Source organism: Zea mays, chromosome 4 (genome assembly GCF_902167145.1).
Source record: "Zea mays cultivar B73 chromosome 4, Zm-B73-REFERENCE-NAM-5.0, whole genome shotgun sequence".
Taxonomy (NCBI): Eukaryota; Viridiplantae; Streptophyta; class Magnoliopsida; order Poales; family Poaceae; genus Zea; species Zea mays.
In genome coordinates, this window is record NC_050099.1 from 230634678 (window position 1) to 230656809 (window position 22132).

General features: G+C 42.8%; 3 protein-coding genes and 1 long non-coding RNA gene across 5 annotated transcripts; 2 read left to right on the plus strand and 2 right to left on the minus strand.

Annotated features, from left to right (window-relative positions):
- Nucleotides 1–243: 243 nt before the first annotated feature.
- Nucleotides 244–5617, minus strand: LOC109945950 (uncharacterized). Its single transcript, XM_020552346.1, has 9 exons — nucleotides 5483–5617; nucleotides 5345–5401; nucleotides 5237–5277; nucleotides 5074–5145; nucleotides 4900–4979; nucleotides 4602–4717; nucleotides 4472–4532; nucleotides 616–680; nucleotides 244–474 (listed from the first exon to the last, which is right to left on the minus strand). Exons 1-9 carry the CDS (start codon nucleotides 5606–5608, stop codon nucleotides 244–246), a joined length of 849 nt encoding a protein of 282 aa, XP_020407935.1. The 5' UTR covers nucleotides 5609–5617.
- Nucleotides 5618–9170: 3553 nt separating this feature from the next.
- LOC109945951 (uncharacterized) lies at nucleotides 9171–15142 on the plus strand. Its single transcript, XM_020552347.1, has 11 exons — nucleotides 9171–9326; nucleotides 9407–9463; nucleotides 9531–9571; nucleotides 9663–9734; nucleotides 9829–9908; nucleotides 10091–10206; nucleotides 10276–10336; nucleotides 14126–14190; nucleotides 14332–14449; nucleotides 14615–14688; nucleotides 14972–15142. Exons 1-11 carry the CDS (start codon nucleotides 9201–9203, stop codon nucleotides 15140–15142), a joined length of 981 nt encoding a protein of 326 aa, XP_020407936.1. The 5' UTR covers nucleotides 9171–9200.
- Nucleotides 15143–15240: 98 nt separating this feature from the next.
- LOC103654717 (uncharacterized) lies at nucleotides 15241–15673 on the plus strand. Its single transcript, XR_002268910.2, has 3 exons — nucleotides 15241–15352; nucleotides 15445–15532; nucleotides 15649–15673. It is a non-coding gene; the product is annotated as an uncharacterized lncRNA (long non-coding RNA).
- A 2172-nt stretch (nucleotides 15674–17845) lies between these two features.
- Nucleotides 17846–21141, minus strand: LOC100284120 (AGP16). 2 transcript variants are annotated; one of them, NM_001331151.1, is made up of 2 exons: nucleotides 21060–21141; nucleotides 17846–18163 (listed from the first exon to the last, which is right to left on the minus strand). In NM_001331151.1, the coding sequence occupies exons 1-2, from the start codon at nucleotides 21079–21081 to the stop codon at nucleotides 18057–18059; spliced, it is 129 nt and encodes a 42-aa protein (NP_001318080.1). In that variant the 5' UTR covers nucleotides 21082–21141; the 3' UTR covers nucleotides 17846–18056. The 2 variants fall into 2 exon arrangements, with proteins under 2 accessions (NP_001318080.1, NP_001150489.1); NM_001157017.1 differs by lacking the exon at nucleotides 21060–21141 and adding an exon at nucleotides 20689–21027 and having other exon boundaries at nucleotides 17887–18163.
- Nucleotides 21142–22132: the final 991 nt, after the last annotated feature.

Below are 22132 nucleotides of genomic sequence, written 5' to 3' on the forward strand. Positions count from 1 at the left end.
TAAGCAATAATCCTGCTGCACGGGGTCAACAAAAGCAGTTTCGTTTTGTATGCACCATCTATGGCGATATTAGTACTAAGGGCATGTACGAGAGGTAAGGAATGAGGGCAGGCATACCTCACCACTTTTTTTGGAAGGGGAGCTCACCGGAGGGGATGGAGAAGCCTCGTCGATGGTACTACCTCGCAGACCTGCAAAGAGAGAGAAGAGGCGAGGAACTAAAGGCAGAGAGGATCCATGCGGCTAGTGGAGGGACAACTCTAGTTTCCATGTCGACGGTGATGGTGGAGCATGAGGGGAGCGGAGAAGGATAGCAGAGAAGAGGAGCAGATCATACTTTGAGCTATACTCCTCACCTCCACAGTAATACACTGGTAGATAGAATATGTTGAGATTCATAAAGTCCTGAAGCACCGGCGTGATGGACTGCTCCAGCGGGATCGCCACGCTCATCTGCTGGCTTGTCGCAGCACCCTGCTGATTTAAATAGGACGATTAAGCGAACACCCAAATGCGCGTCGATTTGGGGCGAGGTTTTGGGCCCTCCTTACATCCTTATAAAAACACGTGTAAGTACAATACAGAAGAAATCATTTTATTCAGGGCAGAATATACCTCCGTTACGACGACGAGGGTTGGGAGGGGCCGAGGGGCACGACGGGGGCTGGGAGCACCCTTCCCTGCAAACGGAGATTCAAAATTGACACATACATTCAAAATTGAAGTGTCCTTTGTTCTAGACTATTCTCAATAACCATCCTAGTGTTCCCAAAAATGGGCATAAAGGAGTGCAATGTAGGTGAATTACTTGCATAGTAGAACTATGTTCAACACTAATAGCAAACATCAAACTTAAGGATGAGATGAGCAGGATTTTTTTGTCCCTTCTTTAATTATCAAAGGAAGTAAGATGCTAGTCTAAAATAGATTGTTTCATAGGATTAAACCTATGGAAGCTTTTACTATGCTTTTAAATGACTCATATAAAATGGTCAATTGAAGTCTAGAAAAAAACCACAACAGAAATATGCATCAATCATTTTAAAAGCACAACATTTATGTACTAAATTACCTTTCCAAGCCTCCCAAAAAGGATTTGATGAAGAAAAAATTGTAGTAATGTAAAGTTGGTATGAGATGGGTAGGAAAGGTGGCTGAAGCAGTAGCGAGAGAAAATGGAAACACTGAAAATGAAAAAACACCACTGCATTGGATATTATAAGTTACAAGTATTGATCAAGATAAGTCTAGGAACTATGGTTTAAAAGGTTACTACAACTAACCATAAAACTCAATATTAATCTAGGAAGTGTGTCTATATGCTGAGGTTTCTCATCATCATCTATTATAAGATGGTGAGATCAAATCAAATACACAAATATTAAGCTACATGTAAGTTACAAAGACAATATAAAAAACACCACTGCATTGGATATTATAAGTTACTACAGAGCGAGCTTTGGATACTAATATAGCATGCTTTGGATAGAAGATAAAATGTCCATGCCAAGATTGCTACAGAAGTCTTATGACCAAGCAATGAGCATGGTCATCAAATCATCACGAAGTTGCTTGCTCGAGACCTATGACAGATGGATTGGAGCTACATGAGGATGAGCAAGCTGAAATAAATAAAAAAACTTATTTATAGGAAAGGTAAATAAATTATAGATAGAAGATATGTTTATGTAGCGTAGCGCTCAATATAGGCTAGACATGTCCCCTTAGTGCTCTTCAATGCCTTTATCCTCGGTGTGTGGTACAGCGAAGAGGGCGTCAGCCACCCCATGCGCCAGTTTCGTCCCCTTCCGCAGGCACTCCTGCCTCAGCTTCTCCCTGAGTTTTTCCGCTTCAGAAAAATTTAAACAGAACTTCTAGTTAGCAGTGCTTCTTGATTTATTTCCCTTCTAAAGTACACAAGTTACTTTTTATAGTAAACAGAAATGGTAGGGATTTGTGGGCTTTATGAAAGAAAAATTAGGGATATCAACCAAATGGCCTAACTTATGACATCAGTGACTTCTATAACTTCATTGATGGCCTAACTGACATTAGTGTGCAGGAAAAAGAAATTTCAGACTACAGAGTCCCTAAGTGTGGAAAGGATCAAAGAACAAACAGAAAACAAAAGATGACAGATTGCACACCAATGTTGAATAAAATGCAGATATTCTTTTATGAATGGACAGGATACCCGACACTTCGTTAATGAAGTTGTTGTGATACTGGATGCATCACACGACAGACCAACAACAAACAAAAAAATCATTACGAACCAATTATATTCATATCTAAAAATTGTGGAAGTTGTTCTTTATACACTTGGATGTGTTCTCTTTTTTTGCTTGGATGAACAAGAGCTAATTTCTCTTATGTGGCGAGGAATTTAGAAATTTCCTTAAATGTTAGTCATGCGGGTCTGTAGTCCATATGCCATTGACATATTAAATGCATATATGATGGATTAGGAAATAGTTGCAGTGACATATAAGGAATCACCAATAACAAAATCGTGATGTTTCAGAGTTTCCCTCATGTTGCACTAACGTCTTGGTCCAGATGTGGTTAGACTTTTGCAGGTCTGCCTCTCTAGGATGTTAATGTCAAATGCCATAGATCTTGTATCTATCAGTTCTTTAGTACTTTCAAAGGTCAGTCGGTATGTCCTGCATGAAGTGTATGAAGTTACCAAAGACTTCAGTTGCTTTGGCTTTGTTATGTGTAAAGAGATATACTGGGATGAAAGGTCATATGCTAAATTTCTTCTTTCTTCTCTGGTTATAGTCAACCAACATCACTGCGATTAGTGTATGAAGTTACCATAGATCGTGGAAGGGATAGCGATGATGAAGTCAGTAATTTAAGCTAGGCAATTAAATCTAGTATTTACAGTAGTGAGGATATTGGTGAGGCCAGTTTCCCTTGGTTAGTGCAGCCATTTCACGTTTGGTCTATTAGCATACTTTAGTGATTTATATATAGGAATATTGATTTAAATTAAAATATTGAATGATTATTTTTTCTGAGATCCAGCATCTGCATATTATGCAGGTAAAAAATGAATTGTACTTGGTGTTGGCGAACTCGTAGAGCCTGCTGGTGCTGGAGATGATGATGAGGCCAATATCCGCATCGTAGAGGATAGAGAGCTCCTTCATCTTCTTCAGCAGTCTGTTCCACCTCTTGGAAAAAGTCACATGCCTACTCATCGAGTTGTCTATCCTCCTTACCACTATCTTCCCCTCCTCATCAAACAGAACTCGATGCCTCTTGATTGACTGCTACGAAATTAGAATCTTGTGAATTACGGCGGGAAATTGGAGCTCACCTTCACGAGCTCACAGTCGTGTGGTGTAGCTGTGGTCGGGAGAGGAGAGCGCCAAGCAGAGAGCAGCGACAGTGTGCGGCTAGGAGCACGTGGCCAACTGCTGCTGGGAATTAAACATGACATCCTACATGCTTGCACTAAATTATGCCTTCTAATGGCAGTAGGCGTGCAAGAGGAAAATGATGTATTTTTGGCATCTCTACATTGTCTTTGTAGGTGATGCTAGCTGCTACTTGCTAATAGGTAATAACTCGGAGGAAAAAGGATCTCAAGTATTGATTTTTGGTTGCTTGTGTTCTGATCAAGCAGGAGACGAAGACAGTTCAACTGATATATAGATCAGAGTTGAACTTCATCCATAGATGTACTGATGATTGCTACTTCAGTAATAAGACCCTATAAATTACATTGTTGAGCAGCGACAAGCTCATGCATAGCTCTCATATTGATAAAAGTATTATCCCACAGAGGAAAATGAATAAGATAACAAATATAGTCTAGAGAACATGTCGATTCTGTCATTTGCACCAAAGGCTATGTTTCCACAGACTAAAGCAGTGCTATAACTAACTGGTAATGACAAAGCGCTAGAACTGTTTTTTTAAATAATGGCAAATCACATGACTATTATGTAATAACAACTTAAATTATGGTATTCCCAAACACAAACGAATAGAATCGAAACAAGCACATCGATGAACGAGCCATGGATGCTCACCTGGGCAGGCAAAGGAGATCTGGAGGGGACGATGTCGGATGTCAAGGCCTACCTCTTCTTTAGATGGTTAAAGATCCATGAAAAAACCCTGAAAAGAAGTCAAAAATGAAGTGATTAGTAAGAAACATTACATATCAGAGCATCAGTTGACCTGGTTTAATTGGATGATGAAGTGCTCCCAACTTATGCAAGGTAGACGAGTATCAACTGGCAGCTACACGTGTAAAATTTCCACTTATATTTAGGAAAATGAGAAGTATCAACTGATATCTACACGCGCAAAAATCTTTAGAAACAATAACAACTCAAATTAGCATATTAGGTGGCATAAGGTCCATCTAGTAATCAATTGTACAGTAAGCGTAAGAAACACACCTGAGAACACTGTCGTCCTTGACTTTACTCGCCATAGTCCACCTACTCACCCTTGAGGTAGTAGAAGAGTTCACGCGCCTGCATCGCCAGGAACAATAAACTCTCAGCGATCTATATTCAGGGGAACATAATCTTTCTTGTTCACAGACACGGAGAAGATACCAAATCATAATAAAAAACATAATGTGCATGTGATTTTAGGGAAGCATTGGCACCAGTGATCTTGGTATCCTTTGTTCTGTTGAGCACCTTCCTCACCTCGTTTGCAAGATCTATGATCGAATCATCTTCATGGCCTGAAGAGGGGCAGCATAATCACGATTTGATGTTTGAGTCTAGGATGTAAATACTGACTTTGCAGAAAGGACATACATGAACTACTCCCAGGTAATACTGTATTTTATGTAACACATGGGGTATAAATAACAGATATTCAGAGTGTTAACCACTTAAAAAATGTAAAAATAGGTTCTCTTACTAATGCTGGCTAATGCCTTCTCCATTGAGAACAGGTAATCCCTATTATAGCCAGTAGGGCCATTGGCTGTAGCAATTTGCCTGCCATTGGAAACAAGATTGTAGAACAAGTCACAATTTGATGCTTGCTCAGGTAAAATGCCCAAAAGAACAATAGAGGGGTGCAATGTCTCACCTTGCCATATACTGCAAAGGAGCAGGGCCAAGATAGTACTTGTTGCCAATTGGATCTGGAGTGGAAACGAACCTGCATGAACACCAAGTTATGAGTTCCATAGAGCAACATCAGCGGATAGCATGGAATTGGTATTTTTGGTTTTGGAACTTCAGATCCTTACACTAAGAAGCCCGTCACAGCTGGTTTCAAGGGATCTCCTTCCTGAACATGCATCAAGGAAACATGAGAGTTCTGAAAGAAAAAGCAGTTCAAAGCTAATTGTTCATACCTTGTAGAAATCAATGGATATCTTCTGGTCGTACTCACACTCTATTCTCTCCAAGTACTGAAATGAAGGTGAAATTTCAGTGTAATTCTAGTTTTTTTTGGAACTGCAGAACATGGGAGAGAAAAAAAAGTAGCGCACCTGCATTGCTTTTAGCTCTTTTTCTAGACCACCCTTGACACAATATGCAATTCCCCAGCGCAAAAAAGTTAACTGTAAATAAGACCAACATAACAAAATTATGGGAATCTTAAATGTGAGTAGCATCTGATGAAAAGAACTTTAAATGAGCATATCATCATTCATCAAAAACAAAATCAGAACTAAAAAATGCGCATCAAGAATTTTATACAAAAGAGCAATGAATGGAGTAGAAGACAAAAAGGCCAATCATGCTCTCTAAATAGATAAGAGATCTTGAAAAGATGAGAAGCTGTGGGTGGATTCCAGATGTCAGCCACTGATCTTGCATGGGTTTTAGGTGCTATATAATGCTGCATGTTGTGTCGTCACGCAAAGCTGATCCATGGGTCCAACATGCCAAACTGGTGTGCAAAGCTAACAGCTATTGGAGTGGTTAAAGTAATGAGATTTTACACAGCTCACTATACAAGTAGAAAAAGAAATTACTCCCTACCCTATTCTTCCACTCTTTTCTAATTCCTTAGTCCAAAGTGAAGACCTCAATAAGATTTCAAGGCCAATGCAGAGCTACATATTCATGCGAGAACATGGATACAAACAAAATTAGGGCAGAAATAAAATAGAAGATACAGATACAAACAAATTACTCCACTTATCTGACATGGACTGATCGACACCACTTGTAGTAGGGCGTGGTTGGTCGAAGACGCCTTGTCGTCGCAGATGAACTGGATGCTGCCGCGCCAATGGAGGAAGGGGTACTGGAGCCGCATTGATGGAGGATGGGGTGTCGGGAAGTCGGTCGAAGATGCCTCGTCGTCGCAGATGAGCTGGCCGATGTCGCGCCGATGGAGGAAAGGGTGTTGGGGAAGTCCTTCGGCTCTAGATCGAGACCACACATCTCACCATGGGTTCGCAGGAGGCACGGTGGCGTTGAGCGCCCGTTGCTGTCCGCCAATGCCGCATCGGTCGGGAAGTGGGCTCGGGGGCGGGGCGACGTGTCAGCGAGGAGGTTCTGCAGCGTTGGGGCTAGGGTCCCGAGAAACCTAGGCAAGGAAGCAGGGTTCTCTCCATCTGCGGATAGCCGCCGTCTACAGGGATGCGATTGGGTTGAAGAGGCGACGAGGGGGAGGGAGCGCGGTGGGGCCCCGACCTCGTGCGATGATGACGACACGCGCCGTGGCTGCGAGTGTCGAGGAGGCGGCTAGGGGAGGGAGTGGTGGCGTAGCGGTGATGTGGCCTCGTGCGACGATAGCGGCACGTGCCGCGACTGTGGGGGTCGAGGAGGCGGCGAGGGGGTGTCCCGAAGGCGGGACGAAGTGGTGGCGCGGCGGGGGCATGACCTCCGCGCGACTCAGGCTCGGCCGAGACAGCCGCCGCGCCGATGGAGGGAGGGAGTAGGCGAGGTCCTCCGGCTCCCGATGCAGGAAGGACGAAGGGGAGCTTGCGGACGTCGGCAAAGTGCATGAATGGTCAAAGAAGTGGAGGTCGTGGAGATGGAGGCTGCGGTAGTAGAGCTGACCGAGCGGTTGGGCGCGATGTCGTGCGGACGGAGGTTGCCGAAGAAGACTGCTGCGGTCGCTGGAGTATGGGCCGCCCCAAACGTATGGGCCGCACCAAAAATTCAGCCCAGAACGCTGGTACTGTTGTGTTGTTGTGTCTTGCAAAACAATAGTACCATACTGGCTAGTAAAGGAGACATAGAGCGGCTTATAAGCGTTGGCTTGGACCCAACAGTAAGAACTCTGTTGTTGTGTGTTTAGTGGCTGAACTGTCCAGATTCAACTCGTGAGTACGTGTAATTTTTTGCTGGCCCTGTGGGGGGGGCGCACGTAGATGGCAGAACGGCAGAACATGTCAGAGGCAGAACACGTCAGAGGCAGACTACTATTGCTTACTTAATCTCTACTACTTATTAAGTAAGCAATAGTAGTCTGCCTCTGACGTGTTCTGCCTCTGACATGTTCTGCCGTTCTGCCATCTACGTGCGCCCCCCTCCCCCCACAGGGCCAGCAAAAAATTACACGTACTCACGAGTTGAATCTGGACAGTTCAGCCACTAAACACACAACAACAGAGTTCTTACTGTTGGGTCCAAGCCAACGCTTATAAGCCGCTCTATGTCTCCTTTACTAGCCAGTATGGTACTATTGTTTTGCAAGACACAACAACACAACAGTACCAGCGTTCTGGGCTGAATTTTTGGTGCGGCCCATACGTTTGGGGCGGCCCATACTCCAGCAACCGCAGCAGTCTTCTTCGGCAACCTCCGTCCGCACGACATCGCGCCCAACCGCTCGGTCAGCTCTACTACCGCAGCCTCCATCTCCACGACCTCCACTTCTTTGACCATTCATGCACTTTGCCGACGTCCGCAAGCTCCCCTTCGTCCTTCCTGCATCGGGAGCCGGAGGACCTCGCCTACTCCCTCCCTCCATCGGCGCGGCGGCTGTCTCGGCCGAGCCTGAGTCGCGCGGAGGTCATGCCCCCGCCGCGCCACCACTTCGTCCCGCCTTCGGGACACCCCCTCGTCGCCTCCTCGACCCCCACAGTCGCGGCACGTGCCGCTATCGTTGCACGAGGCCACATCACCGCTACGCCACCACTCCCTCCCCTAGCCGCCTCCTCGACACTCGCAGCCACGGCGCGTGTCGTCATCATCGCACGAGGTCGGGGCCCCACCGCGCTCCCTCCCCCTCGTCGCCTCTTCAACCCAATCACATCCCTGTAGACGGCGGCTACCCGCAGATGGAGAGAACCCTGCTTCCTTGCCTAGGTTTCTCGGGACCCTAGCCCCAACGCTGCAGAACCTCCTCGCTGACACGTCGCCCCGCCCCTGAGCCCACTTCCCGACGCCACCCTCGCACAAGATCCCGATGCGGCAATGGCGGACAGCAACGGGCGCTCAACGCCACCGTGCCTCCTGCGAACCCATGGTGAGATGTGTGGTCTCGATCTAGAGCCGAAGGACTTCCCCAACACCCTTTCCTCCATCGGCGCGACATCGGCCAGCTCATCTGCGACGACGAGGCATCTTCGACCGACTTCCCGACACCCCATCCTCCATCAATGCGGCTCCAGTACCCCTTCCTCCATTGGCGCGGCAGCATCCAGTTCATCTGCGACGATAAGGCGTCTTCGACCAACCACGCCCTACTACAAGTGGTGTCAGTCCATGTCAGATAAGTGGAGTAATTTGTTTGTATTTGTATCTTCTATTTTATTTCTGCCCTAATTTTGTTTGTATCCATGTTCTCGCATGAATATGTAGCTCTGCATTGGCCTTGAAATCTTATTGAGGTCTTCACTTTGGACTAAGGAATTAGAAAAGAGTGGAAGAATAGGGTAGGGAGTAATTTCTTTTTCTACTTGTATAGTGAGCTGTGTAAAATCTCATTACTTTAACCACTCCAATAGCTGTTAGCTTTGCACACCAGTTTGGCATGTTGGACCCATGGATCAGCTTTGCGTGACGACACAACATGCAGCATTATATAGCACCTAAAACCCATGCAAGATCAGTGGCTGACATCTGGAATCCACCCACAGCTTCTCATCTTTTCAAGATCTCTTATCTATTTAGAGAGCATGATTGGCCTTTTTGTCTTCTACTCCATTCATTGCTCTTTTGTATAAAATTCTTGATGCGCATTTTTTAGTTCTGATTTTGTTTTTGATGAATGATGATATGCTCATTTAAAGTTCTTTTCATCAGATGCTACTCACATTTAAGATTCCCATAATTTTGTTATGTTGGTCTTATTTACAGTTAACTTTTTTGCGCTGGGGAATTGCATATTGTGTCAAGGGTGGTCTAGAAAAAGAGCTAAAAGCAATGCAGGTGCGCTACTTTTTTTTCTCTCCCATGTTCTGCAGTTCCAAAAAAACTAGAATTACACTGAAATTTCACCTTCATTTCAGTACTTGGAGAGAATAGAGTGTGAGTACGACCAGAAGATATCCATTGATTTCTACAAGGTATGAACAATTAGCTTTGAACTGCTTTTTCTTTCAGAACTCTCATGTTTCCTTGATGCATGTTCAGGAAGGAGATCCCTTGAAACCAGCTGTGACGGGCTTCTTAGTGTAAGGATCTGAAGTTCCAAAACCAAAAATACCAATTCCATGCTATCCGCTGATGTTGCTCTATGGAACTCATAACTTGGTGTTCATGCAGGTTCGTTTCCACTCCAGATCCAATTGGCAACAAGTACTATCTTGGCCCTGCTCCTTTGCAGTATATGGCAAGGTGAGACATTGCACCCCTCTATTGTTCTTTTGGGCATTTTACCTGAGCAAGCATCAAATTGTGACTTGTTCTACAATCTTGTTTCCAATGGCAGGCAAATTGCTACAGCCAATGGCCCTACTGGCTATAATAGGGATTACCTGTTCTCAATGGAGAAGGCATTAGCCAGCATTAGTAAGAGAACCTATTTTTACATTTTTTAAGTGGTTAACACTCTGAATATCTGTTATTTATACCCCATGTGTTACATAAAATACAGTATTACCTGGGAGTAGTTCATGTATGTCCTTTCTGCAAAGTCAGTATTTACATCCTAGACTCAAACATCAAATCGTGATTATGCCGCCCCTCTTCAGGCCATGAAGATGATTCGATCATAGATCTTGCAAACGAGGTGAGGAAGGTGCTCAACAGAACAAAGGATACCAAGATCACTGGTGCCAATGCTTCCCTAAAATCACATGCACATTATGTTTTTTATTATGATTTGGTATCTTCTCCGTGTCTGTGAACAAGAAAGATTATGTTCCCCTGAATATAGATCGCTGAGAGTTTATTGTTCCTGGCGATGCAGGCGCGTGAACTCTTCTACTACCTCAAGGGTGAGTAGGTGGACTATGGCGAGTAAAGTCAAGGACGACAGTGTTCTCAGGTGTGTTTCTTACGCTTACTGTACAATTGATTACTAGATGGACCTTATGCCACCTAATATGCTAATTTGAGTTGTTATTGTTTCTAAAGATTTTTGCGCGTGTAGATATCAGTTGATACTTCTCATTTTCCTAAATATAAGTGGAAATTTTACACGTGTAGCTGCCAGTTGATACTCGTCTACCTTGCATAAGTTGGGAGCACTTCATCATCCAATTAAACCATGTCAACTGATGCTCTGATATGTAATGTTTCTTACTAATCACTTCATTTTTGACTTCTTTTCAGGGTTTTTTCATGGATCTTTAACCATCTAAAGAAGAGGTAGGCCTTGACATCCGACATCGTCCCCTCCAGATCTCCTTTGCCTGCCCAGGTGAGCATCCATGGCTCATTCATCGATGTGCTTGTTTCGATTCTATTCGTTTGTGTTTGGGAATACCATAATTTAAGTTGTTATTACATAATAGTCATGTGATTTGCCATTATTTAAAAAAACAGTTCTAGCGCTTTGTCATTACCAGTTAGTTATAGCACTGCTTTAGTCTGTGGAAACATAGCCTTTGGTGCAAATGACAGAATCGACATGTTCTCTAGACTATATTTGTTATCTTATTCATTTTCCTCTGTGGGATAATACTTTTATCAATATGAGAGCTATGCATGAGCTTGTCGCTGCTCAACAATGTAATTTATAGGGTCTTATTACTGAAGTAGCAATCATCAGTACATCTATGGATGAAGTTCAACTCTGATCTATATATCAGTTGAACTGTCTTCGTCTCCTGCTTGATCAGAACACAAGCAACCAAAAATCAATACTTGAGATCCTTTTTCCTCCGAGTTATTACCTATTAGCAAGTAGCAGCTAGCATCACCTACAAAGACAATGTAGAGATGCCAAAAATACATCATTTTCCTCTTGCACGCCTACTGCCATTAGAAGGCATAATTTAGTGAGCATGTAGGATGTCATGTTTAATTCCCAGCAGCAGTTGGCCACGTGCTCCTAGCCGCACACTGTCGCTGCTCTCTGCTTGGCGCTCTCCTCTCCCGACCACAGCTACACCACACGACTGTGAGCTCGTGAAGGTGAGCTCCAATTTCCCGCCGTAATTCACAAGATTCTAATTTCGTAGCAGTCAATCAAGAGGCATCGAGTTCTGTTTGATGAGGAGGGGAAGATAGTGGTAAGGAGGATAGACAACTCGATGAGTAGGCATGTGACTTTTTCCAAGAGGTGGAACAGACTGCTGAAGAAGATGAAGGAGCTCTCTATCCTCTACGATGCGGATATTGGCCTCATCATCATCTCCAGCACCAGCAGGCTCTATGAGTTCGCCAACACCAAGTACAATTCATTTTTTACCTGCATAATATGCAGATGCTGGATCTCAGAAAAAATAATCATTCAATATTTTAATTTAAATCAATATTCCTATATATAAATCACTAAAGTATGCTAATAGACCAAACGTGAAATGGCTGCACTAACCAAGGGAAACTGGCCTCACCAATATCCTCACTACTGTAAATACTAGATTTAATTGCCTAGCTTAAATTACTGACTTCATCATCGCTATCCCTTCCACGATCTATGGTAACTTCATACACTAATCGCAGTGATGTTGGTTGACTATAACCAGAGAAGAAAGAAGAAATTTAGCATATGACCTTTCATCCCAGTATATCTCTTTACACATAACAAAGCCAAAGCAACTGAAGTCTTTGGTAACTTCATACACTTCATGCAGGACATACCGACTGACCTTTGAAAGTACTAAAGAACTGATAGATACAAGATCTATGGCATTTGACATTAACATCCTAGAGAGGCAGACCTGCAAAAGTCTAACCACATCTGGACCAAGACGTTAGTGCAACATGAGGGAAACTCTGAAACATCACGATTTTGTTATTGGTGATTCCTTATATGTCACTGCAACTATTTCCTAATCCATCATATATGCATTTAATATGTCAATGGCATATGGACTACAGACCCGCATGACTAACATTTAAGGAAATTTCTAAATTCCTCGCCACATAAGAGAAATTAGCTCTTGTTCATCCAAGCAAAAAAAGAGAACACATCCAAGTGTATAAAGAACAACTTCCACAATTTTTAGATATGAATATAATTGGTTCGTAATGATTTTTTTGTTTGTTGTTGGTCTGTCGTGTGATGCATCCAGTATCACAATAACTTCATTAACGAAGTGTCGGGTATCCTGTCCATTCATAAAAGAATATCTGCATTTTATTCAACATTGGTGTGCAATCTGTCATCTTTTGTTTTCTGTTTGTTCTTTGATCCTTTCCACACTTAGGGACTCTGTAGTCTGAAATTTCTTTTTCCTGCACACTAATGTCAGTTAGGCCATCAATGAAGTTATAGAAGTCACTGATGTCATAAGTTAGGCCATTTGGTTGATATCCCTAATTTTTCTTTCATAAAGCCCACAAATCCCTACCATTTCTGTTTACTATAAAAAGTAACTTGTGTACTTTAGAAGGGAAATAAATCAAGAAGCACTGCTAACTAGAAGTTCTGTTTAAATTTTTCTGAAGCGGAAAAACTCAGGGAGAAGCTGAGGCAGGAGTGCCTGCGGAAGGGGACAAAACTGGCGCATGGGGTGGCTGACGCCCTCTTCGCTGTACCACACACCGAGGATAAAGGCATTGAAGAGCACTAAGGGGACATGTCTAGCCTATATTGAGCGCTACGCTACATAAACATATCTTCTATCTATAATTTATTTACCTTTCCTATAAATAAGTTTTTTTATTTATTTCAGCTTGCTCATCCTCATGTAGCTCCAATCCATCTGTCATAGGTCTCGAGCAAGCAACTTCGTGATGATTTGATGACCATGCTCATTGCTTGGTCATAAGACTTCTGTAGCAATCTTGGCATGGACATTTTATCTTCTATTCAAAGCATGCTATATTAGTATCCAAAGCTCGCTCTGTAGTAACTTATAATATCCAATGCAGTGGTGTTTTTTATATTGTCTTTGTAACTTACATGTAGCTTAATATTTGTGTATTTGATTTGATCTCACCATCTTATAATAGATGATGATGAGAAACCTCAGCATATATACACACTTCCTAGATTAATATTGAGTTTTATGGTTAGTTGTAGTAACCTTTTAAACCATAGTTCCTAGACTTATCTTGATCAATACTTGTAACTTATAATATCCAATGCAGTGGTGTTTTTTCATTTTCAGTGTTTCCATTTTCTCTCGCTACTGCTTCAGCCACCTTTCCTACCCATCTCATACCAGCTTTACATTACTACAATTTTTTCTTCATCAAATCCTTTTTGGGAGGCTTGGAAAGGTAATTTAGTACATAAATGTTGTGCTTTTAAAATGATTGATGCATATTTCTGTTGTGGTTTTTTTCTAGACTTCAATTGACCATTTTATATGAGTCATTTAAAAGCATAGTAAAAGCTTCCATAGGTTTAATCCTATGAAACAATCTATTTTAGACTAGCATCTTACTTCCTTTGATAATTAAAGAAGGGACAAAAAAATCCTGCTCATCTCATCCTTAAGTTTGATGTTTGCTATTAGTGTTGAACATAGTTCTACTATGCAAGTAATTCACCTACATTGCACTCCTTTATGCCCATTTTTGGGAACACTAGGATGGTTATTGAGAATAGTCTAGAACAAAGGACACTTCAATTTTGAATGTATGTGTCAATTTTGAATCTCCGTTTGCAGGGAAGGGTGCTCCCAGCCCCCGTCGTGCCCCTCGGCCCCTCCCAACCCTCGTCGTCGTAACGGAGGTATATTCTGCCCTGAATAAAATGATTTCTTCTGTATTGTACTTACACGTGTTTTTATAAGGATGTAAGGAGGGCCCAAAACCTCGCCCCAAATCGACGCGCATTTGGGTGTTCGCTTAATCGTCCTATTTAAATCAGCAGGGTGTTGCGACAAGCCAGCAGATGAGCGTGGCGATCCCGCTGGAGCAGTCCATCACGCCGGTGCTTCAGGACTTTATGAATCTCAACATATTCTATCTACCAGTGTATTACTGTGGAGGTGAGGAGTATAGCTCAAAGTATGATCTGCTCCTCTTCTCTGCTATCCTTCTCCGCTCCCCTCATGCTCCACCATCACCGTCGACATGGAAACTAGAGTTGTCCCTCCACTAGCCGCATGGATCCTCTCTGCCTTTAGTTCCTCGCCTCTTCTCTCTCTTTGCAGGTCTGCGAGGTAGTACCATCGACGAGGCTTCTCCATCCCCTCCGGCGAGCTCCCCTTCCAAAAAAAGTGGTGAGGTATGCCTGCCCTCATTCCTTACCTCTCGTACATGCCCTTAGTACTAATATCGCCATAGATGGTGCATACAAAACGAAACTGCTTTTGTTGACCCCGTGCAGCAGGATTATTGCTTAACAATGGCGGTGAATGAAGGAATGAACGAAAGTAAACTTTATGCAACCTGTTCTTGGGCCCAAGAATCTATCTATATTGACTGAAACTTAACAGGTTTTCTGAGTGAGCAAACCATGACGAGATCGAGATGTGGCCTCAGTCCTGTTTTTTACTGTGAGCTACTAGCTGAAGCTGACCCTTTTCAACTGCATCTACTGCATGGATTATACACGGGCATCGTCGCAGCGAGCAGCCCGCCCCGCCGGTAACAATCTCCGGAATCCTATCATTTTTGTGGCTTTGTTCAGGGATCATCGTCAGTCACATGCTTTTGATGGATCAAAAGCGACCGCATAGATAGCACAGAGTGACATATCCTCCCTTGGGGCAATTTTTAGAATTGTCTTGATATTTTAGGAACCATTTTTCTTTTGCATTTGATGATGCATTTATTGATTTCACACCAGTTGACGTGTGGTCTGTGGGCTGTATCTTTGCGGAAATGGTGAACCAAAAGCCACTATTCCCTGGTGATTCTGAGATCGACGAACTGTTCAAGATATTCAGGTTCTATGTTTGTGCTGGTGTTAGATTTCTTATCTTGTATTTGCACATTTTAGGTTTATCTGATTCTGTTTGTGTCATGGTCACTATTGAAGGGTGCTAGGTACACCGAATGAACAAAGTTGGCCTGGAGTCAGTTGTTTGCCTGACTTCAAGACTGCTTTCCCCAGGTGGCAATCTCAGGTAAGACAACAGCATAAGCATTTCGCTACTTGGGCACATGTGGCAAGTGCATTGTGTATCCTCATCCATAGCTTACAATTTGTGTTTGTCATATGTATCCCATGCCTTCATTCCAGGACCTGGCAACAATAGTCCCAAATCTTGAACCTGCTGGCTTGGACCTTCTCTCTGTAAGTCAAATGGATTGCTGATCATGACCGCTGCATCGTATATCCTCGCTGTATTGAATTCACCTATTTCCGTCTGCTAACAGAAAATGCTTTGATATGAGCCAAGCAAAAGAATCACAGCTAGGCAAGCACTTGAGCACGAGTACTTCAAGGACCTTGAGATGGTACAGTGACCTGCTAAATGTGCTTGGCGTTGCTTTGGCATTTGTAATTGTATGAGCTGAGTCGCTCATTCCTTTTTATGGGCGTCTGTACTCTCTGCATTTTTGTCGTTCAACTGGATATTTTGAATCTGGTGTGTTTTGAGATGTATTAAGGAATATCAAATAGATTACCGCCTTGGTCTCTATTTACTGAAAGTAAATATCCTCCATGTTTATTTCCTCCGAAGCATCCATGGTTTCCTTCTCTTTTGTGTGCATCACGTAATGCCGATATAAGGTAGTGTTTGTTTCGGGAGCCGGTTGGGATGGAGTGGTTGTGTCTAGGAGATTTTAGGGAGTCGAATGATTCCTCATTTGAACATAATTTTTCTTTTTTAGTCTTTCTATATGAAACTAATCCAAATAACGACAAAAATATCCTCCATGTTCAGAACTCTATTTGTACTTATGTTTGCATAGGCTACCATGCTCTAATTTCACACGAGATTTTGAGATACTTCTTGGCACTTGTATTTTTTTGTCATTGAAGCCCATATGCTCTGCTTTATAAAGGTATATGTTGATAGATGCCTTATTTTCATTTTTATGTATATTAATACCCTATATTGTTTTTTTTTTGTTTTGAGGAATGAAGTGCATAGGAATTTTGTAGTGTGGGCGATGATGCTTATCTTATTATGTGGGATGCTCAAACTGACATTGACTCAATTAATTCGATGCTTGTCTTATTCTGTGAATTTTAATATATTTTATCATAATATGTTCTTCCGTAGCAACGCACGGGCATTTACCTAGTAAGTAGTAGAGACATATGGCCGCTGTCGGGTGGAGCCAAGTCACGATAGGGCCCACACGTCTGATCCTGAGCTACCGTATGCGTTAACTTTATATGAACACCTGTTGGTTGCCTGCACGTGGCAGATGTAGATTGCACGAGCGGATGCAAAATAAGCTATTTTATCGTTGTTTTCCTGCATCCACCCGTACGAGCGAAAGGCGCTACGCGGCTGGCCAGGCTCACGCCCATCTGGTTTGGTGCAGCCAGCCATCCAATCAGGTGTTATAAGACTACACTATTTACATAGTGAAGTTTAAAATAGAAGATGAGATAAGTAAGACTACTAGCAATAGTCCCTAAAGAGCTCTGTCCTTTAAATATAGAGAAGATTTATTATCCTATCATTTTCAGCATCGTTCTCTAAATATATAAAATATTCCTACATCCTCTATATGTATAGAGAAAAATTCTCTCTCACATCTTCTATCCATTTTAATACTTTAAACAACAGATTAAACAAAACTAAAATATATAATTAAAAATGTAAAGGTATGATAAATACATATGTATAAAAATAAATTAAAATATACATCTAATATAGATATCTATAGAGAGAACAGTAAAAGAGAGATATAGAGAATAAATATGAAGGACGATGTTAAAGATAGCCTTACGCCATATTATGCAAGGATGTGTGTCTTGCTTGGAAGAGTGTGTTATGGCAAAGTTGGAGTTGCGGTGTTGTAGGATTCAACATTGCTTGGCAACAACGATATCATGTAATCTCTCGGCTTTGGTCCATTGTAAGATCATTTACAACTTAGAGCCCTTGGATCGATGTATAATACAAAATTAAGTCTTTAGATCGTAAATATAGTTAAGAAACAAGATTCATAGAGTATCCTATAGAGACGGACTCTTGACAAATAGACTCCCTTATGTTTTTTTTTTCATGTACCCTCTAAATACCTCTCAAGAGGCCATATATTAAATGTGGTTGCGTATACCCTAACAAGCCACAACTCCTAAATATTTAGAAGTCCATTGAATATCAAAAGTTGCATGCGTGACAGGAAGGAGTGGACACGCATGCGTGTCAGCTGTGCCAGGCACATCCACTCTTCACGTGCCTGCTGCCGCAACTTGCAACGGCAAGCAGAGCAGAGCTCATACACCGAGCGGCACCAGCCAAAACAGAGCAGAACTGAGGGACTGAGCACAAAGATCATGGAGTCCGTCCGATACAAAACCAATCAGAACACCAACAGCTTCGAGCCTCCAATACATCATACCAAGCAAGACCAGATGACCGCAATCATCATCCTAAACCTCCCAGCCTCACCTAAGCACGTTGCCTAACTCAAAATCCTATCGCGCCCTTAACCGCATGACCAAACGGAAAGGCGCAGGGATCAGAAGAGCTTGTAGGGGGAGGACGCGTCAAGCGGGTGGATCAGGTAGGTGAGCACTAGGGCAACCAGCATAAGGATGTACGCAATCCCCAGGTCGATTGATGTGCCTGCAAGGAATCAATCACAAGACAGTTGCACATGTTTTAGTCTTTGGAATCACTGGAGATCGTCAAGAATAAGATTCCTGTGTGCTGCACGAGATGAAAAATACTGTTCACTGTCACATGTGGTAGTTTATCAATTGTACATGCATTGACGATGCATATCCAACTCACTCTTTTAAAGAAAAGAAGAAGAAGATATATAAAGATAACAATACAGTCACTACTAGTACCTTATGCAATTTTTCAATGACTGCATGTGAGAAAATTTCCATACATTGTTCAACATGGAGTGCACAATTCCTACTGGTACGAGTATCTGAATTTGAAACGTGTCCCTAATGACTACAGATCGTTTGCGTGCGCATTTATATACACATGACAAGTTATTGAGAGCTGACTGATGATTTTATCATGCTTGAAACAAGCAATGGAAATTTTCTTCTGCGTGCTAGTTTCAGACATTTTCCTAGTATTACCTTATACTTATTATTACTGTGTCCAATAACACCATGAATGCTACTAGTACTCAGCATTTATACGTAAACAAATTTGTGAAAACTGACAGGGATGAGTCCTTTAGAGTACTCGGTACAAATGGCACAATATCAAGTCAGTTTTCCTATCTCTGTTATCTCATGAAAACCAATAGGACACAGCAGTTGGCACATTAAAACAATTTGGGGAAACTAGCCAAAGAGAAGTCATTTTCAGTACTCGGTGTGAATGGGGTGTTCTTCTACCCAAAACCCACCCTTCGTATATCTAGTAACATCATGAAAACCTTTATGGGGTGTTTGGTTTGAGGAATGAGGTAGTCTATCACCTTCTTACTGCTCATTTTTCTTGTTTGGTTTGTTGAATGTAATGAGTTGATCCATCACTATTTCATTTCTCATAGGCTAATAATTAGTATTAATATGAGGAATGAGTTCATTCCACCAAATTTGTGGATTGAACTTATGATGCACCACCTCATCTAGAATGGATTCATTCTTCAAACCAAACACCCCATTAGTATAAGACAGTTCCCCATAGACCAGCAATTTATGGAGTCTGATCAAACATAAGTGATTTTCAGACAAAGCTACAAATGTCACATTCTTCAAATCACTCAAACACACAGCAAAGCGTTGGAAATTTTGGTTTGCAATCATTTTCAGACAAAGAAAATCTCCATCGTCCTAGACAAAGGCATGCTTGCCAAGGGAAGGTACCAATATGGGCAGAAAACTACTGCACAACCAATCGGCAGTATAAACAATGGTAGGAAAATAGAAGCTGGCTGAACTTGCACAAGAAAAAGGACCTGTGTGGATCTATCTAGGACCATAAAAAGATTAACAGGGGACCATCTCTCTTTTATAACGGCACCAAAGAGGATTATCTCTTTGATCAATCAAGGGCAGCCAACAAATACATACAGCCTAGATCATTAAAGAGGACTACATTTTTCATTTCACATCAGATATACCTAGCAAACCCGTTACTTGTGGCAATGTGACAGTTTGTTTGTGGAACAGACAACAAGTAAGGCCCTGTTTGGGAACAAAGTTTTTGAAAACTACAGTTTTTGAAATACTATACTATACTTTAGTTATGACAATACCGTAGTTTATAATACCGCAGTTTTGAAAACTGAGGTCCAGAGCTAAGTTTAGAATGCCTTAAAACAACTATAGTATTTGCAATACTTCAGTTTTGAAAACAGAGATTTTACCCAGCTTGCCAAACACCATTATGTATATAATACTGCAGTATTTGAGAATACTGCAGTATTCTTCCAAAACTGCAGAAAAACTTTGTTCCCAAACACCCCCTAAGAGGCATTCCATGAAAAAGTAGGCAATGGTAGCTGCCAGAGTACTAGTATTATATTAGAACGTAAATGCAAGGAGACGGCCATAGCAAGAATCAAGATTTCTACGAACTGCAAAACCACCAAACTCATTGCTGACAGGCGCAACAGACGAAGTGCAAATCTGACAGCAGTTTAGTCAAGATGTGAATATTCTTCATAAGAGAAGTTTTGCATATAACAAAAAAATTGCATTGGAGTTATGTGTCAAAACTGAAAGAATTTATTTAATTGAAAGATGGCAGTTTCCTCCGGGGCCTCAACTGTTCGCGTTAACTTTGTATTTTCGCGAAAACGCATCCTTTCCTGACCAGCACTGCCGCAGAAGAAAGCACACATGCAGGAGATTCGCGATTATTATTGTGTCTGTAATAATTAATTAACGTCCAGACATGGGGGATCTAAATTCTACGGCAATGCAGGTAGCACTGGGAAAAACTTGTGCGATGAACAGTTGTGAGATTTTCTCCATCTTGGTTCCCAAAAGAACCAGATCGACAAACACCGGAGATTTTTTTTTTTTGTTACAATGGGGAACGAACAGAACGCGATTCCGGCGTCCGGCCCCACGATCCAGGCGCGCGGAGCACAGATTCGCGGCGTCCGGATTGCATTGTGATTGCGGGCAGGAAGAAATGAAGGGAGATGAGAGAGAAAGAGCGAGACTGCGCACCGTCGCTGGTGGGCGCGGGCGCCGGTGCCTGCGCCGCAGCGGCGGCGGTCATGAGTATGGCGAAGACGAGAGCGGCCACCGCCATCGCAGCAACCGCGCCGAGCGGAGCCCTTGCCACGGCCATTCCTCCCCGGGAGTACCTCCCGCTGTCGCCGGCGTCGGAAGAGGAGAGGGGGTGGACGGATCACGTACGGCAGCGGCCACCACGCCACGCACGCACCGGCACCGACCACGAACGCACGCGCCTCTCTCTCTCTCTCCCGTCCCGTCCTCCCTACTCCCTAGTCCGCGCTCCTCAAAAAAGCCTAGGCCTGCTACGACGTGGCTGCGCATCTGAATGTTATTGAGAACGCCGCTTGCAAGCTACGTACCTTCGATGACATGTGGGTCCATTTTGACGCTGTGTTCGGCGGACCCGCCGCAGGGCGTCGTGCAAGGGAACCACGGTGGAGCCAGTTTAGGGCCTTGGTGAGATTCCCTTTCCAATGCGCAGGACGGCCGGGTGGCCGGTGAGACTAACTCCAAAGGCAGCCCCTACGCAGCCCCCTCCCCTTCGCATGGCATATAGGGGCACTCTACGATCGCAGCGGTGCTCTATACAACACAATACTCCAGCCCTTTTCTCTCTCCTCTCAGATCTAGCGGGTCACTGTTCATCCCCTAAACACTGTGTTGTAGATCCACGAGTAATTGTTAGTCGATAAAAATTGATAGTTGATATAGAAAATGATTTTTTTAGTTGTAGTGAGATATATGAGGAATATTTAGGGGGAACCGCTGTGGGAGATGAAAAAATAGAGGGGGAAAGTGATATAGGGGGGAAAATTTAGGGGTAACGGTTGCGAATAGGCTGAGTGAGCTCGTCACACTGCTGGAGCCCGGGCTATGTGGGCCCAGTAGCACAGGGAGGGAGGTCTCATGACTAGGGATGGAATTCTCTGGTTTTAGCTCACAATTTTCATCCTCGTGATAAAAAAACATCATCACGTATAAATTTAATGAGTTCTCATGGAGAACAAGAATAGATAATAATGTCTCATCTCCGTCCCTCCTGTTGGAGGAGAATTTTTCCATTTACATTTCGGCGGGGAAGAAACTTTATCATCCCTATCCTCTAAGAGTTTGTTCGATTGCATCGGGATCCAAGGGGTTGAAGAGATTAAATCATCTTCTATTCAATTTTGACTAGGGATGAATTTATTTAAGCCATGTTTGGTTCACTGCCTAACTTGTTACGCTTTACCTAACTTTTCTGTCTAAGATTAGTTTTTTTAATTCGAACGACTAACCTTAGGCAAAGTATGGTACAGTTAACCATAAACTAAACAATCCCTTAATCTCCTCCAATCCTATGTGATTCAGACGCAACCGAACAGGATCTAATAGAAGAATTCCCTATGGAGAATCAGGATCGGGTCTCCATTATCATCTCTAGTTATGACTC